The 16761-nt window shown below is 46.2% G+C and overlaps 3 protein-coding genes and 1 long non-coding RNA gene across 5 annotated transcripts; 2 read left to right on the top strand and 2 right to left on the bottom strand.

Moving 5' to 3' along the window:
- The first annotated feature begins 3 nt into the window (after nucleotides 1-3).
- On the top strand, nucleotides 4-5291 carry prune (prune exopolyphosphatase). Its single transcript, XM_003965776.3, has 9 exons — nucleotides 4-217; nucleotides 1679-1783; nucleotides 1852-2054; nucleotides 2124-2308; nucleotides 2400-2558; nucleotides 3058-3149; nucleotides 3241-3399; nucleotides 3490-3580; nucleotides 4201-5291. Exons 1-9 carry the CDS (start codon nucleotides 164-166, stop codon nucleotides 4431-4433), a joined length of 1281 nt encoding a protein of 426 aa, XP_003965825.2. The 5' UTR covers nucleotides 4-163; the 3' UTR covers nucleotides 4434-5291.
- LOC105416631 (uncharacterized) lies at nucleotides 2495-6578 on the bottom strand. Its single transcript, XR_964646.1, has 3 exons — nucleotides 6549-6578; nucleotides 5725-5777; nucleotides 2495-2577 (listed from the first exon to the last, which is right to left on the bottom strand). It is a non-coding gene; the product is annotated as an uncharacterized lncRNA (long non-coding RNA).
- bnipl (BCL2 interacting protein like) lies at nucleotides 5809-11449 on the top strand. Its single transcript, XM_003965775.3, has 10 exons — nucleotides 5809-5909; nucleotides 7023-7103; nucleotides 7236-7273; nucleotides 7484-7729; nucleotides 7851-8045; nucleotides 8602-8704; nucleotides 9304-9435; nucleotides 9505-9591; nucleotides 9659-9757; nucleotides 9847-11449. Exons 1-10 carry the CDS (start codon nucleotides 5884-5886, stop codon nucleotides 9869-9871), a joined length of 1032 nt encoding a protein of 343 aa, XP_003965824.2. The 5' UTR covers nucleotides 5809-5883; the 3' UTR covers nucleotides 9872-11449.
- Nucleotides 11357-16016, bottom strand: polr3glb (RNA polymerase III subunit GL b). 2 transcript variants are annotated; one of them, XM_011605192.2, is made up of 8 exons: nucleotides 15812-16016; nucleotides 15207-15385; nucleotides 15000-15129; nucleotides 14690-14758; nucleotides 12892-12948; nucleotides 12700-12773; nucleotides 12092-12232; nucleotides 11357-11617 (listed from the first exon to the last, which is right to left on the bottom strand). In XM_011605192.2, exons 2-8 carry the CDS (start codon nucleotides 15318-15320, stop codon nucleotides 11531-11533), a joined length of 672 nt encoding a protein of 223 aa, XP_011603494.1. In that variant the 5' UTR covers nucleotides 15321-15385; nucleotides 15812-16016; the 3' UTR covers nucleotides 11357-11530. The 2 variants fall into 2 exon arrangements, with proteins under 2 accessions (XP_011603494.1, XP_003965823.1); XM_003965774.3 differs by having other exon boundaries at nucleotides 15823-16016.
- Between the last annotated feature and the right edge of the window lie 745 nt (nucleotides 16017-16761).

Raw genomic sequence — 16761 nt, 5'->3', positions numbered from 1 at the left:
TCCCTAAAGGCATCCTGACCCTTTACCCGTCTGCGGGGCCATAGACACTGCGGGATCTGCGGGAGTCACGCGCAGAGTCGGTTACATGCGCCACCGAAAGACTTTTGTCTGAGCTCCTCCTGCGGGATCGTGCGACCGTCCAGCCAGAGTTAGCTAGCAGCTAATGGACCAGCCAAAGATGGAGGAGTTTCTGTCGAGCTGCCGCCGAGCTGTGCAGGTCTCTCCCACACGCACACGCACACGCACAGACTCGTTTAGATAAACATGATTAACTTCAAACAAAATCGAATTAAAATTACATTTTGGCTTCATTTCCGGCCAGTCTTGCCTTTCAAAGTAAATTTCCGTTGAAGTTTCGTGTCGCCAAATCCTTCGGAATCTTGCATTTAAATGCACAGATGTTTGAACCGATCCGAATGTTGCCGTGACCTTTTACTGACGAGGAGTTAAATATAGTGTTAATCATTACTGAAGTGGCCACTCTCGTCTCAGATTCGATTTTGTGCAGTTTGAGACCAGATTTACATGTCGAGATGGAGAGAAAGTGTCAACAGGAACATGCCTCATCCTGACTGATGGTTTAACGGGACACGAATGATCACAAATGAGTGAAATCATCTTAAAAAACGTCCATCTTGACATCTTCAGGAGCTTCATTAACTTTTGCCATACGTGTTTTTAATCGGACTTCTGAGGTTCACTCACTATTTTGACTTAACTGAAACATGACTTCCATCCTAACAATGACGCATCATTTTTTCTTCTGTTAAAAACAGCTACTTGTTCCTTGTGTTCGGAGTGTTGAATTAGACTTAAGAGTTTTGATTAAAAGTCATTTAATGAAACACGTGGTGGGCTGTAGATTTCACCTCATAATACACCCCATAATATAACAGTCACCTTATTATAGGCTGGCCCAGCAACGCTTCATTTACAGAGCATTAAGACCAATAAGCTCGTTCGAAGGGGTGTAAAATAATATCACCTATCAAAATAAAGGGTGATATTAAGCGATTAGTCAACAAAGTTTCAATTAGTCCACCATAAGGAACACATGTCAGCGTAAACTGTCCAATAAACTGCACATTGTTGCTCTTCACTGAAGACCAAAGAAAAAAGAACATTTGATTTTGAGAGCATACAAGAGCAAAAATAAGTGACCATGGGGTCAAATACCACAAAATAAAATGACAAATATATTAAAAATAAAATGACAAATATATTAAAAAGAAGAAAACCGTGCTTGAACGCACCAACAGGGACCTCCTCCACAGTATCTGACGATAAAACCCAACCTTTCTTTTCTACAGAAGACGTCAGTGGCTCTGGGACAGTTTATCTGTTGCGTTCTATCAATACGCGTCACGTTCAGCATAAGAGCTCCTGGCTGGCCTCATGCTAGCAGGCCGAGACCTGCGGAGCTACAGCCGATCCTGCCCGTTCACTCCTGGCCTCGGCAGCCTGTTGGTACCGGAGCTAGCTGAACTATGACTGGATAAAAACCCAAGCTAATATACCAGCCTGGAAGCTGAAGTGGAGCTAATATAATAATAATAATAGAGAACTGGACAGCTGTTTTTACTGTAAAGCAGAGTGTGATTAATTAAACAAATGTTATCAAGATGATTATTAATTAGCTCCAGGAATCTTCATCCTTTGACATTCTGACGTTCTTCAGAACTGGGATCAGACCGCTGCTCACTTTCACGTTGTTGTTGGGAATGAAGCCTGTGACACTGACTCCATGGTCTGCTCGCTGGTCTACGCCTACTTCCTGTCCAAGGTAAGGTTTCCCTCTGCTCCGTCCAGCTATTTTAATCCTGGTTAAACCCCAGTTTCTGTCTCCATCAGACTGTCCGGAGTGACACGCTTCCTGTCCCCCTCTTAAACATCTGTCAGTCGGACCTGGTACTGCGTCCGGATAACCTTGCCTTGCTACGACTGGTCAACCTGTCTCCAGATATGCTGCTTTTCAGAGACCAGCTGGACCTGCAGGTGCTGCTCAGAGCTGGACGCCTACAGCTGACGCTCGTGGACCACAATGTTCTACCCAGGTAGTTCCAGGCCTGAAACAAGCACAGCCAGCTGGCCTTAACTGGACACCCCTTCCATTGTCTCTGTAGTTGCGACCACAGCCTGGAGGAGGCAGTGGTGGAGGTGATCGACCATCACTTGTTGGAGAGAGAGCCCTCGTCCACCTGCTCTGTCACCGTGGAGACGGTGGGGTCCTGCGCTACCTTGGTCACAGAACGTATCCTGCAGGAAGCTCCGGACGTCTTGGACCAACAAGCAGCCCAGTTGCTTTACGGTAAAGTCACCTGATGTCCTGAAGTGAGTGTGTGCGCGCGCACGTGTGTGTTTACATTCTGTGACCTGTGTGTGTGCTGCACCGTGTTTAGCGGCTGTGGTGCTGGACTGTGTCAACATGGCCCCATCGGCAGGTAAAGTAACTCCAAAAGATTCAGAGTTCGCTGCAGCGTTGGAGAGTCGTTTTCCTGATCTGCCACCGAGGGGCGCTCTCTTCCAAACGCTGAACAACGCCAAGTTTGATGTCTCAGGTACGTCACAGCGCGTCACCTCCAGAGGAGAGGGGAGAGAAGTATTAGGAAAATAAATGACAGAAATCCTCCATTATAAACCACATATTTGGGTTGGTGACTGATTCTGCTCCAACTCTTAAATGACGCCCTCTATGGGTTGGAATCCAGCTATTACAATCAAATTTGGCTCTGATGGAGGCTGAGCCCGTTTTGGAGGCAACTTTCGTCACCACTGCTGCCCCCCACCCCATTATAAAAACAGGCACCCCTCCTCAGCGCTGCCTGCTGCGCTAATGGCTCAAACTGGTTCTGGACCACTGTGGTCCTGATGAATGGCCTCTGTGACAAAGTTGCCAGTGATATTAGAGCTGTCGGAGAGTTTCTGGGCGTATCTCAACCGGTCCAGGAGCCCCGCCAGCATAAACGCTCATCAGCCAAAACCCAGGGGTGTAGTTCCACTTTGAAGCAACGCTACTCACCTGTGCAGGATTCATTCATTCATTCATTTTTCTTTCAGGTCTGAACACTGAACAAATGCTGATGAAGGACATGAAGTCAGTGTCAGGAAGTCTGAACCTCGCTGTGTCGGTTCTGTACGTCACCCTGGAGGTGAGTGTACTGCATTCAGTCCTGCACTCTGCCGTACACGCTAGGTATCTCTACAACAGTGTGCGTGTGTGTGCGTGTGTGCGTGTGTCAGGACTTCCTGCAGAGAGCGGGCTTGGATGCAGAACTCTTGGACTTCTGTCTAAAGTTTGGGCTGGACCTGCTGCTGATGATGACAATTTCCTTTACTGAGAGACAAGAGCCAATCAGAGAGCTGGCTGTGTACAGCCACAACGCTGCCTGGAGGGACGAGGTACTACACCAACGCTGCGTTTACTCCCAATACGTCACCTGACAGAAACGTCTGGCGCTGATGTTGCATGACAACTGTTCTCTGTCGCAGGCCAGTCAGTATCTAGAACAGGCTCATGACCAAACCCTCGATCTTTGTCCAATCAGCAGCCCACATCTACACCTCAGAGCTTATCGCCAAGGTAACCACCTGCACATGTGCACACACATGTGACACCATGTTGTTAGTGAACCCGATCAGCAATATTTCAGAACCGATAAGGTTTACCGTAATGTTTGTAGAACTTCAGCACAGTAATATTCCCAACACCATTATGAAAAGCAACATTTCCTCTTCTGACTTCATATGTTCAGTCAAATTGAACAGTTGTCGGTTTGTCACCTTTAAGCTGAACAATCTCACCTCAACACGAGGTGGCGCTCTATCTCACCAACTGTAGCGTTAGCGGCGCTGCCTTATATTGATAACTACACAACCCAACATGAAACAATGATGTAAACAATACTCAGGCCACAACGCTGTCAGCTGTACATTGAAACTGTGCACGACTTTGTCACGTGCCCATAGGATTTTAACACGACAAGCTGATGTAATCATGCTAGCATTTCGTGGGGTAACTGGGCGACTGTCATTACAGCTGTAAACAATCCCTGTCCGCAGTACTTTTATAATTTGCACGTGTAGTCAATTCAAGGATTAACGTGAAATTATAAACAGATACTGATAATTGATAAAAATCCGGTGACCACCACCAGTCCAGTCATAGTTTACAGGTGCATTCTCAGTTTCCCTCCTTTACAGGAAACTCTTTGGTGTCTCGTAAGAAGCTCCTCCCACTCGTTAAAGACTTCCTGAAGGAGTGGGATGAAAATGGTAGCCTACGGGATGTGGCGGAGGAGGAGGAGTCTGCGGTCCCTCCAACACCGATGAACAGCCTGGTAGAGGGTTGTCCTCTGGATGATGGTCTGCCTCGCATCAGCACTGCAGACCTGGAGGACAAAGTGAGCAAGATGGCCGACAGGAGGTGGAAGTAACGTCGGCGCTAACAGCAAATGGCACAGGGGCGACGGTACAACGGACTCAGAGAGGACCGACTGCTGTCCCTGTTTCCTGTCCTTTGATCATGTGGTCAATCCTCTGGAGGACAGTTTTTCAAAATAAAATGAGAACCCGGGTTCCTCGTGGACGCCTGAACCTGTGAGGTCCCTGACGGCGTGTAAAGATGGCTGATGTTCATTGTTGAGCCCCCCCCCCCCCCCCCGCCCCCGGTGGCTGGATGGTCCTCTGGGTGGGCTTGATTCTGAAGGGGTGGTCCTCTGTTCTGGCTCCCCACGTCGCTGGTGCACTGGTGACGCTAGGCGGGTTCCTCCGGGGGGACGTGGCGTCACAGCAGCCGTCTTTGTTTTGGTCACATATTCCGAGTTTCTTCATTTGACTGTTGCTGTTTTCCAATAAAATCCCGACTCAGAATTCTTTGAACCTCGTTTATAGTCATTGTGATTTTAAGTTTTAACTGACAGTGCTGGTTTTCACAGACTCCAGAATTCGATTTTCAGCCCTGCCAAGGTCATGTGACACCCTGTGTCTGTCTGTCTGTCTGTCAACAGCTCCGTTATGAACAGATTTACATTTTTTCCTCGATCATGAACTGATGAACAGACGATTGTGGTGATGTTCTGGATTCTAGACAGATTATTGCCGTTGATCTGAGGGTCAAAGGCCAAGGCCTTGTATTAATTGTAACCTTGTATTACTACTGCCTATAAATGTATCATCCTATAGAACATGTGAGGAAATGAGCTGCTGCTGGAGGCTTGAGCTCTGGTTTGTTTGTGGTTTATAATGCACAAGAATTTAAAGAAAATAAAAATACCAGTTAATTCTTTCATTAATTGACAGTAATCGTGTCTGTTTGCTATTAGTTGTAATATTTAGCCAGCAAACCGTGTATGGTATCTTAAGTAACCTGAGATCTTGCCAGACTAATGTGACCTCTGACCTCAGGACTCGTTTTCTCACCAGTAGGGGGAGCAGGAGCCTAGTAACCTAGTAAAGAGAGATACCAGGAGAAGTGGGGGCTGAGACTCAGGTTTAAACTGGTCACTAGTTTAGTGAACGCAACGTTCCTGCTGTTTTAAACGTAATATCGATGTTCTGGCCTCCTGCTGATGTTGTTTGTTTCATTGTGACAGAACGTTTTCAAACACCTTTGATGTCACATATCAAAGTGTTTCCGTCAAAATAATCCCAAATGACAATCACTGGAATGTGAAGATGGTGAAACTCAACAGCTCATTGGGTGATATTAATAAGAAGTGTCCTTACCTGTCTGAGCAGGTGCGTATCGACCAATCGGGCGGCAGGAAACGCAGCCAAACCTGTTAGACGAGAGGAAGGGCGAGTCAGATTGAGTTATAGTGCAGAGCTGTACAGAGAGAGAGAGCGAAAGGTCCAGTCACACACACAGGCCAGAACTGTGACATCATGAGCTCCGAGAACACGGAAGACAGGTACGTCTGTGTATTTCTGCCCGTGTTTATGTTGTCGTTCTTCTACTTTCTACATACACATTCTACTAGCAAAGCGAGGACATTTTTGGGAAGACATTTTCCTGCTCCTCACAACTTAAACGGACTGTTTGAGGGTAAAGACTTGGTTTGAAGGTTGAGGTTAGAGCTGGGTTTAGGTCAGGGTCAGGGTCGGTTGTGTCGGTTTGGGGTTGGGACCTGCATTATGTCCGATATAGAAATCCTCACAAAGAAGTACACGGATGTGTGTTTGTCCTGTTCTAACACAGGATGTTCTGTTGAAGCTTCAGATCTTCAGACCATCAGTAAGGCACCACTGAGCTGCTTCAGATGGTTCTGTCTCCAGGAAGTGATGTCACCTCACTTCCTGTCCAGGGACCTTCAGCAGACCCCATGTTGAGTTCTGGTGTGGCATCAGAAACAGAACTGATCCATGAAAGGGTCATATGCTATTTCCTGTTTCATCATCCTACAAGTGTGGAACTCCTCAAGTCCTCACATGAACCTCGTGCTCTTCAACGCAGACAGATGACGGTATAAAAATAAAAAATAGACCAACCTTCATCAAGAAAAAGTACCAAAGTGTTCTACAATATTCCCAAAAAGCAGGAAGAAATTAACCTTTTTATAGTCCTTCCTCTTATTACTGCTTCATATAAAAAGTTGCTTGAACTTCCCATTTGGTTCATGTCCACATGGACCTTCTTGGAAAAACCAGGAAGTCCTACAGGGCTTTCTGAAGAACCTTCTCCTGGGGTCCCTGGTGTACAATTAGAACCTTGCCTGGAGTGTAAAACGAAGCTCTTCTGTGAATAGAATCTGTCAGATGGAAAATTAATGGATGGAAAAATGTCTCCAGGAACATTTTGAAGCATGCTCTTTTCCAAGTTTTCCCTCAATTCTGACCTGAACAGGTGAGGTCACCTGAAACCTCATCTTCTGTCCCAACAAACAGAACAAATCTCAGCTCCTCCCACCCTCACCTGCTCAGGTGTGTCTGTCAGGATCAGAGCAGTTAGACGGGTTGATTGGGAATCTGCTGACAGCTGACAGGGATTTTAGTCCGTTTCCACACGGTGTGATTTGTCCCTGCAGAGCTCCTGTAGGTACCTCAGGTCCCACCAACATCCAGGACCTGGAGCTGAGGGAGGAGTGGCAGGATGACGGCTTCCCCAGGTGAGGCATCCACTTCCTGTTTCTCTGGCTCAGTTGTTATTCGGGCTAATGTAGCTACACTCTGATTAGCTACCGCCAAAGCCACACCCACCAAAAGGATTTGCTTTATTGGTTGTTATTGTTTGTTTTCAGGCCTCTCCCTGAGAATTCGGCAGACAGCCTGGCAGAAGGTGAGAGGTCGCGGGGGAAACAGGAAGTTGCTTGTTAATGTGAAATACCAAAGCAGCCATCTTTGTTTTTGGCACCTGCACATTAGAACGAGCCTCGTGGCGCCGTCCCTTAATTTTATTTATACTAAATATTTAATGTTATTACGTTTTACGTACAATTTGTTGAGGCCCTAACCCTCATGTATCTGACTCCGCCCTTGCTGCTCTCAGCCCCACCCATCAACCTATCCCTGCCAGGAGCAGCTGAGGGCGGAGCCAAAAAGCGTCTAGTGGCCCCGACTCTCAGCGTCACCCTGAGTCACCAAGACTCTGACCTTCCAGCTGACGGCTTTGTGGCGCTCTCGTCTTCATTCGACGAGACACCGTCAGTCGACATCAACCTGGAGGCCCTGGAGACGCCGTCCGACAGCGAGTCTGGAACCCTGCCAGGCAGCCTCCACGACCTGGAGTGGGACGGTGAGCAAGGGTGCCTCCACCTGATCCGGGACCGTTGCAGTACTTCTGTGTAGCAATGAGAACATGGACACATGGTCAACAGAAGTGGGTGTCTGAGTTTTTTTGACCTCTGTTCTGGCAGATGACCTCCCCCGGATGGTGAGGGGCGGGGCTAGGGTCATACCCTGTAACGTGATGGAGCAATGTGAGGGACTGATGGAGCTGGACCAAGTGGATGGCAGCGGGCGCCGCTGGAGAAAGTTCTGCGTCTGTGGCCAGGAATATCATGTGAACATGAGCGTGCTGGAGCCGTACCTGCAGGTCCTGTCTCATGGAGGTCAGAAAGGTTCTGATGGTCCAGTGGTCCCCATAATTTAGTTTGATCTTCCTACACCAGGCTTCAGGTTCTCTGAATATGTAAAACAGAGCTAAACTGCCGCTTTGGAGTCAGTCTTCAGACTCTTCACTCAGGAGTTGTTGCGGCAGCTTTGGCAGCAGCTCCTTCTTCTGGGAGTCAGCTGGATTTGGGGGTATGGCGACGCTCTCCTGGGCAGATGCTCTGCAGCTCTGTCAGGTTGGATGATGAGCGTCTGTGGAGGAGAGGTGGTTTCAGACCTTCTTCTAGAGACAAACGACAGGTGGACTCCAGTCAAGCTGTAGAAACATCTCAGAGACGAACTGGAGAAAACACATAAACCTCAAGGTCTGAAGACCTTCTGTTGGACGTCCAGAGCCATTAATTTCAAAGCAAAATACTCAGTACTGTCAGTTACAGAGACGATTTGAATAAAAACAACTTTAATGGGCATCAATTTATTGAACATAAATAATCATCCATTTTTGTGTGATAAAAGTGTAAAAGCACTGACGCGCTCCGTCTGATGGGCTTTCAGGTTACTATGGAGACGAGATGAATGCCATCATCCTTTTCACATTGTGCTACCTCCCAGAGAACACGGTGGAGAACTACGAGTACATCATGGACAACCTGTTCAGGTGACCTTTTCTTCTACCCCATCTCTGTCTCCATCTCTCTGTCCTCTGCATCCTCGTCTCTTCCTTCTTGTCCTCAACCATGTCCCTAAATCTTCAGGTCTTCCTCTGAACCTCCTGCCTGGCAGCTCCATCCTCAGCATTCTTTTGACATCTGTCCGTCTTCAGGACAAACCTTCTCAGTCTGACCTCCCTGGCTTTCCCTTGAAACATTTAACTTGTGCTGTTCCTCTGATCTTCTCATTCCTGATTCTCACCATCCCTCATCATCTTTACCTCCAAGTCTGCTTCTATATCTTCAATATTTGGCTCCGCAGCTTTGTTCCTTTGTAGCTCTGCACGTCTCTTCTCCTCCATTTCCCAGTCATCTAAGATCCGGCTGACCACCTCCTTTGGCTTTTCCAAATGAGACAGAATTTGAGAGTTGTGTTAGCATGCTAGCATGTAGCTGAACAGGCCCACCAGCCACCATTCTGGTTGCAGCTGGTCACATTAGCCTGCTTGCTAAATCGAATTATGTTGGTTCTTACAGATTTTGAACTTTTTGGATTGTTTTTGTGTTGACTGCTGCATGTGGGTGTGGTCTGTGCACCTGACTGCAGGTACATAGTCGGGACTCTGGATTTGATGGTCTCTGAAAACTACCTGCTTGTCTGCCTATGTGCCATGGCCCCCAGGAACAAACTGCCTGCCATCAGGTGGCTCCACCAGTGCTACACATCCATCGACAGGAGGTACGAGAACCTTCCTCTCATGGATCTGATTTCACTTCCTCTAACTCTCTGACTCCGCCTCCCCATCAGGCTTAAAAAGGACCTGAAGGGTATGTTGGTGGTCCATCCTGCCTGGTACATCAAAGCACTGCTCACACTCGTGAAACCCTTCATCAGGTCTGCATAAAACACACACAACCGCACGCGCACACACCCCCATCTAACACCTCAGGTTGCTCCACAGTGACAAGTTCAGCAGGAAGATTCGGTTCATCCAGAACCTCCATGATCTCTCCAGAATCATCCCCATAGATCAACTACAGATCCCTGATGCCATCCAACAGTGAGAACCCACCTCCCTCCCCACTGCTCTTCTTTCTCCTACATTTCTCATCTTGATCATCTCAATCATTCTGCTGTGTGTTCCTGCAGGTTTGATCAGCGGTCGCATCGATAATCTTCTCACGAGTGAGACACAAGTGTGGATGAATGCCGAAGGTCCAAGGTCTCGAGGAGCTCTAGTACTCTTGGAACTTTTATCTCCAACCAACTGAAAAAACAAGCTTGATTTCTCCAGACTCTGCTCCTGTACCCGCTTCTCAGGAACCTCTGACCTTTTTATTCTATTCCAGTTTGGAGTCATGTAGATTTTGGGACTTCCCTCTAAAGCTGGTGTCACGGCTCCACACGGGCAACGGCTCCTCGAGCCGTTCATCTACAAATATTCACATCGTTGTCGAGTTCAGCTTCAATGAACTTTAAGAAAACAGGAGCAAGCTGTTTCTCCCAGACGTGTGGCTCCACCTCCGAGGGGCGTGGCCTCCGGAAGCCCCTCCCCCTCTGCAGGTGCTCAGCATCTAAAGCAAGTGTTGTAAAAACAGAACAATGGAGAAATGTTTTGGACTCACAACGTGATTACTGATTCTGACTACGTTTTAGTCAAATAACTATAAGAAAATATAATTATAATTATTAATACCTACCTAATATTATTAATAAGCAAATAAACTCCAAGTCTTAAACTACAAACAATTCCAGTTTTGTCAAGGTGGTCAGGGTGCTGTTGACAGTGTCAGTGTGACGGTGGGGGTGAAGAACCTGCTGCTCTGCGGGTGTAAAAATCCACTGCTGAAGGAGCTGCTCAGGACCACCACGATCTCATGGAGGGGTCAAAGGTCGTGTCCCTCAGTGGAGTCCAGCGGGCAGTCCAGGACAGTTCAGATGAGGCTGCTGAGCCTCCTCCTGTGCATGCAGCCCCCTCCTCAGTGTTCCATAGCTAGAAGATGTGACTGAAGATGAATATATATACATATATATATATATATAGAGAGAGAGAGAGATAGATAGATAGATAGATAGATAGATCCTCCTCCTCTTAACCCTAACACTAAAGGCATATAGGGGTTTCGTACCTTGTTCAGGGGTATCTCGGCAAAGTTCTGAAGGTGTTCTTGCCCCCCCCCTGCTACCAGAACACCTGACAAGTTTTGTCTGTAGAATCTACTAAAATATGCTGCAGTGATCCCGGTCTGAACCCTGTGATAACAGATAAGCTAATGCTAGCTTAGGAACACAGAAGGAGATTGTCACAGCACCCACATTATCGAGGGACACTGAACACATCACTGAGGTCTACAGAGCAGGTTCTAAAATAAAGAAACTAAAGATAGACAGGAAGTTGACCTCGATTGGATTTCCTGGTAGAAACATTTGAGGACAGATGATCCAGGTTATTTCTGGAGCCTGAACATTCACAACACACATGATCAAAGATTATTTTCTCCACCAACAATAGAAAGATGTTAAAAACAGCAGTAACTCGAGATTGGTGGGCCCGTGGAGACAAAGCTGGTAGAAAGGAAGTCAGGAAAAGGAATTCACCCAGAAAGATTCAGTCATTTTCTGTCATTTCTTGTGAACTTTATAAAAAACAAATACATTTATGTCATTGTTTTTTTTTATTTATGAAATTGTAAATAAATTATTGATTCAAATGTACTTAAAACCTGAAACAAATAAAGTCACGACAGTAGGAGCAGTGAGTTTAGTTTCTCCACATCAGGTCAGACAAACACGCAGGATCAACCTCCACCACGTCGCGTTGGCCGGGGGAGGTTCAGTAAATGGCTTCCTCCATGTTGTCGTCACTGTCTCCTCCAAACTCTTCTCCATTATCAAAATAAGACATGATGTAATCGGTTTCCTGCAATCACAAATCAACCCTCAGTAAAAATCTTATTCCACAGTAATGACATGTTAATACTGAGCAATACTTTTATTTCACGGTAATGACGTTACTAGTGAGTAATAACAATTAATTCCATGTATCGATGTTTTAATACTGAATAATGATGTCCTATTTCCTTGGTAATTACATGTTAATACCGAGTAGTAACATTTTATTCCACCATAATGACTGGCTAAAACTGAGTAATAACTGTTATTTTCACAGTAACAACATGTCAGTACTAAGTAATAATGTTGAATTCCGCAGCACTGACATGTCAATACTGAATAATAACATGTTTATTATTATAATAACAAGTTGTGACACACTATTACTGAGTGAGACATATGTTTCATGATGTTATTAACATATTAACAGTAGTTAGGTTACGTGTACTGAAATATCAAGTGTTTGGGACATTTGCACACAACGGGAATGAAAAGGTTTTACCTCCTCAAACTCTTCATCATATTCCTCCTCCCCCTCAGCCTCTTCTTCCTCCTGCTTCTTCTTTTTTTCTTCTCTCTCCTCTTCCTCCTCCTGCTGCTCTTCACCTGAGTTCCCTCGCTCTTCCTCTTTCTTCTCCAGAGTCTGGCACAAAAAGAGGGGTGCATCAGACGTTGTGGCGCCCCCTCGTGGTTACCGAGTGTTAGAACAGGAGCGCTATCATGTGGTGTTCAAACCGTTTTGATAAAAGAATAATGGTTAGATTCCTGCCCTTCATTACCAGGTGCTGCTCAGTGTCGGTGACTAGCTGGAGGTTGTTTTCAGAGTTGTCTGGTGTCTCACTGGTGTCTCACCTGTTTCCAGGAAATGTCACCTGTACTCCAGGCTTTAGCTCCTCATTGGTTGTTCAGGTAAATGGATATTCTGCTTCAAGCAGCTGAGGAATCTTCTGCAGATTCATCTTAACATGAACAATGTGAACTAGTCTGGTTTATTTTATTTCATTCCTATTGCATAAGCGTTGTTGCTGCCGTGCTAAGTGCGTACATACCAAGAACTCATTACTGAACTACATTCTCTCTCTTTTGGTTTTAGGGTGGAAATGTTTTCACCTCCAGTTTGAGAAGCACTTCCTCTTTCTGTAGAACAGATTTCTTCTTCTTGGGGTGGGACTGCTCTCGGATCACTGCAGGGACGCCCAACGGGGACAAGCGTCACTTCAACACTCACAATGTCATCCAACAGTAACGAGGAAGTGCTTTGGTTAATTAGGTGCTGGACTGTACAGCAGTGAAAGTACTCACCGTCTCTGGAGGGTCTCTTGAGAGGAGCTCTGAGCTCTTTGGGGAGTCTCTTCCAATCTATCAGACAATCACAGAACACTTGAACTTTAGCCACAATACTTCTGTGACCTGCAGTAGACACTCACCATGTTTACATGACACTCCAATAAATTATGGTTGCTTCAATCCAACCGTAACTGGAAACTAAAGTGCAAGTCCAGTTAGTCCAACTGGTATCGGTGCTGTCCGTACCAGACTCCATGACCATGACTAAAACACCCAGACTATGCAATAGGAGAGTATACAGAGCTCCTGTCTGCCTCTTCATCACCACCACCACAAGGGGGAGTGAGGATCTGACCTGGACAGTATGTAGCATGTCCCTTATGGAAGAGATGGACAAAGCTGCAGGAAGCTCCATCTTCCAGTTGTTTGAGACGCTGCTCTGATGCCTGACTCTTACTGGTCTGATATAATAGGTCAGGGGTGTCAAACCTATTTTAAGCACTTTTTAAGCACTTTAAGGCGGGTTGCATTGGTTATTTGACTCCTGTTACCTGGTGTCTTGTAGCTTTCACCAGCGCATCAATATCAGCACATTCTGAGTGACAGCCAACTTCAGGAAGTGACTCAAGTGGCTGTGTTTGAGCCTTGAGCGCAGCTTTGTTTTATTAATGCTCATTACAGAGAAAATCTGCTCACAAAGATATGTGGTTGCAAACATAGGCATCGGCCTTGTAGTGAGGGCTGTTGGGGCAACCTGGCAAGAGGTTCTGATAAAACGTGTCCAAGCCAGCTGCGGCAAATTTGCCCTTCAAATCCGAACCACACTGCAAGTCAATTATTTCAAGTTGGATGTTGACGGGCAGAATCACTGTGAAGAGGGCAAAAAACTTTGTAATCTTTCTTCTATTCACCTAAAACTATGAAAACGTTGCTCAAACTCCCGTAACAGCCCCGTTACTTTATCTTTGAACCGCTTCATGTCTGCAACACATTGGGTCACACACACACAAGTTTCAGACAGGGGAAGCGAGCTGCATCATCGTTAGCAATCGTTAGCTTTCACCGCAGCATTACTGACCTCTTGGCTGGGACTAAAAACAGACTGCTGACAACACTTCATCCACCTTCTCTTTTCTCCGCTGTCCTTGAAAGTTGTCATATTTGTCGACTTGAAGACTCATATAGTGGCGACGAAGGTTATATTCTCTCTGTCTTTCGGAGCTCATTTCACTGACCTGCTCAGTATCAGTAGTCAGCCTGGTGTTTAAGCTCCTGCCTCCCATTCCCTCTCTGCCAGATTGTCTTCTGCATTCACACGAGTCACTCCAGCGTTTTCCTACGGACTGATCACCCGGTACCGACCCTGCCTGTTACTGACCATCCTGCCTCGCCTCTGTCCTGGTAAAGACCTCTGCCTTCCGTCTCCAACCCCGAGTTTTGTGCGAATCCCCTCTAGATTCACCTGGCTCACCTTCCTGAGCGTGCCCGATTGGGTCCAATTGCTCTGCCCATTTCACTTCCAGCACTGCAACATGCTGTGGCCCCACCAAACGTACTGCTTTCCCATTCACTTCCATTAAAAAACAGAAGGATGACCATTTTTCTTGGAGCACTCGCCGCTCTGCATCCACGTTTCTTTTTTTTGACAGTGACATATTGGGGCAAGGATGACAGCATCAGTTATTGGCTTGCTCCGTTGGGACAAGGAGCAAATTCAGATGAGATGCTAAAGTCCAATTTTTTAGCATAGCTGGATTCACCTGTGTATGTAAAGATTGTGAGTGACACATAAACATAGGTGTGTGTAGTGTACCTGTGTTCCAGTGTGTGCTTGTGTCCGTTTGCTCGCCAATGTGGTATTTATCAGAGTATCGCTCCACATCTGCACACAGGAAACACACAGGTGCGTTCACAATAAAACACTTCACTGTTGTTTACTCTAGTTTATCATGGGGAGTCACACAGCAATGGTCGCTCTATCTGGTCAACTTGATACAACTACAGACTCAGAAAAGTGGAATTAGAATTAAACTATAGCAGGATAACTAAAACTTCAGTCAAAGAATGAGCACCTGATGCTCCACAGTGAAGGGTGCTGTGTGTGTGTGTGTGTGTGTATGAACCTCTGTGGGGAGTGGCTGGCTGGATGAAACATGGCAGAGTTTTCATGGCTCCTCTTAACTCCTGTTTGAGCGCCAACAGATAGTCCATCTCCTCTCCACCTATTAGGGGCAGCGGCTTCTGCTCCAGTAGCTACAGAACAGACAGCTGTGAGCAAGACGCACATCTGTGCCTGTTACTGCATGTGGATTCTGCCAAGGGAATCTTACAGGAAACAGAGGCATGGGTTGTTGGACAGACAACGGCGCATTTTCCCCTCTGTTGATGCCGACCGTCTCCATGGCGAACGTTATCATCTTTCGGCCCCGCCCTCGAACCGCCATTGCTATTGTATCAGATCAGATGAATCCAGCAGGAAGGAACCAGATCAGGTCTGGTCAAGGTGGAGCTGCAGATGGTTGGATGCAAATGTGGAAAACAGTAAAACTGTAATTACTAAAATAAAATCAAACTAAGAAGTCCTTCAACTACTAAGGAGTTCAGGAATTCAAGGAGTACAGCAGTGTCTGATAGTTTAAAATATTTTTAGTGGACTAATTCAGCAAAACATCTTAAATCTCTGTTTCTGGACCTGGGTCATGTTCTGAGGTCTAATGTTTCTTCATTACCTTCACTATTTCGACAATAACAGAGACCTGTTAAATTGTTACATGTTAATAAAACAATGGGTAAACATTTCTCTGTTAACTCTACTATGATTCAGGCTATAGCCGTAAAAGGGCATTTATTTAGATTAATATTTAATGGGAATGTTGTGGGCAACACGTTGGAACGAAAACACGGCGGACAGACGCTACATTAGCATGTTAATTACGTTGTTCTTACGCTCTGGTCGCGTCAGAAGTTCAACATTTCTTCTGGTCATTTCGTCATTCGCTTTACCAACGGTCACCCAAGGGATCCTACGAACGATAAATCAGCCGTACCGACCGATTAATCAATTAAATTGAACGGCGATCAACTGTATTGATCTCCGCTCCGTTGCTGCTTCTTCTTCTTCTCCTGGAGCCCACCGACGTCATACTAACTTTGGCCTCGTTAGCGCCCCTAGTGTTTGGGCACCTGTCACTGCAGAATTGTGTTTGTTCTGGAACTCTTTGAGCTCCTTAGTTCCCCCTCTATCATCGGTCTCAGCGTTTTGTATCGCATATTTTAAGCCTGCTCGATTCTTTTCTGATGAATATTCATCCATCCATCTTGTGTTGACCGCATGTTTCTACAGACTGGAGTCAAACCAGTCAGCAGCTGAGGTACAGACTCCCCTGGACTGCTGATCATTGACTGCATTTGTCATTTAGCCGAACGTTTTGTAAACACAAGAAATATAGTGGACAGAAATCATCATACTGAAATGACATTGCAATTTTCCTATAAAATAAATAAAATACATTGACATGTCATCACGGTTTCCCTGTGACATGTGGATGGAGATTTTCTGTCATACAAGAGTGAAAGGAGAACCTTTTTGAAGACATTTGACCTTCTCTACCCCCAACAACAGTGGCAAGGAAAAACTCCCCTTTAACAGGAAGAAACCTTGGGCAGGACCAGGGTCATGTAGGGGGACCCTCCTGCTGATGGCCGGCTGGGTAGAGAGAGAGGAGAAGGGGGAGGACAGGTAGAGGAGAGAATAGGTAAAGATCAGGCAAGTACATTAAATATAACAAAGTGCTGGTATAAGAGTTGAGTGGGTCAGTGGGGTCGGAGGTCAGCAGGTCAGCATACAGCTATGAAGACAGCATACCTGTAGATGGATACAGAGCG

The sequence above is a fragment of the Takifugu rubripes genome, chromosome 7 (genome assembly GCF_901000725.2).
Source record: "Takifugu rubripes chromosome 7, fTakRub1.2, whole genome shotgun sequence".
Lineage (NCBI taxonomy): Eukaryota > Metazoa > Chordata > Actinopteri > Tetraodontiformes > Tetraodontidae > Takifugu > Takifugu rubripes.
Note: the sequence above shows the minus strand (reverse complement) of the source record. Positions and strands in the feature narration are given on the sequence as shown.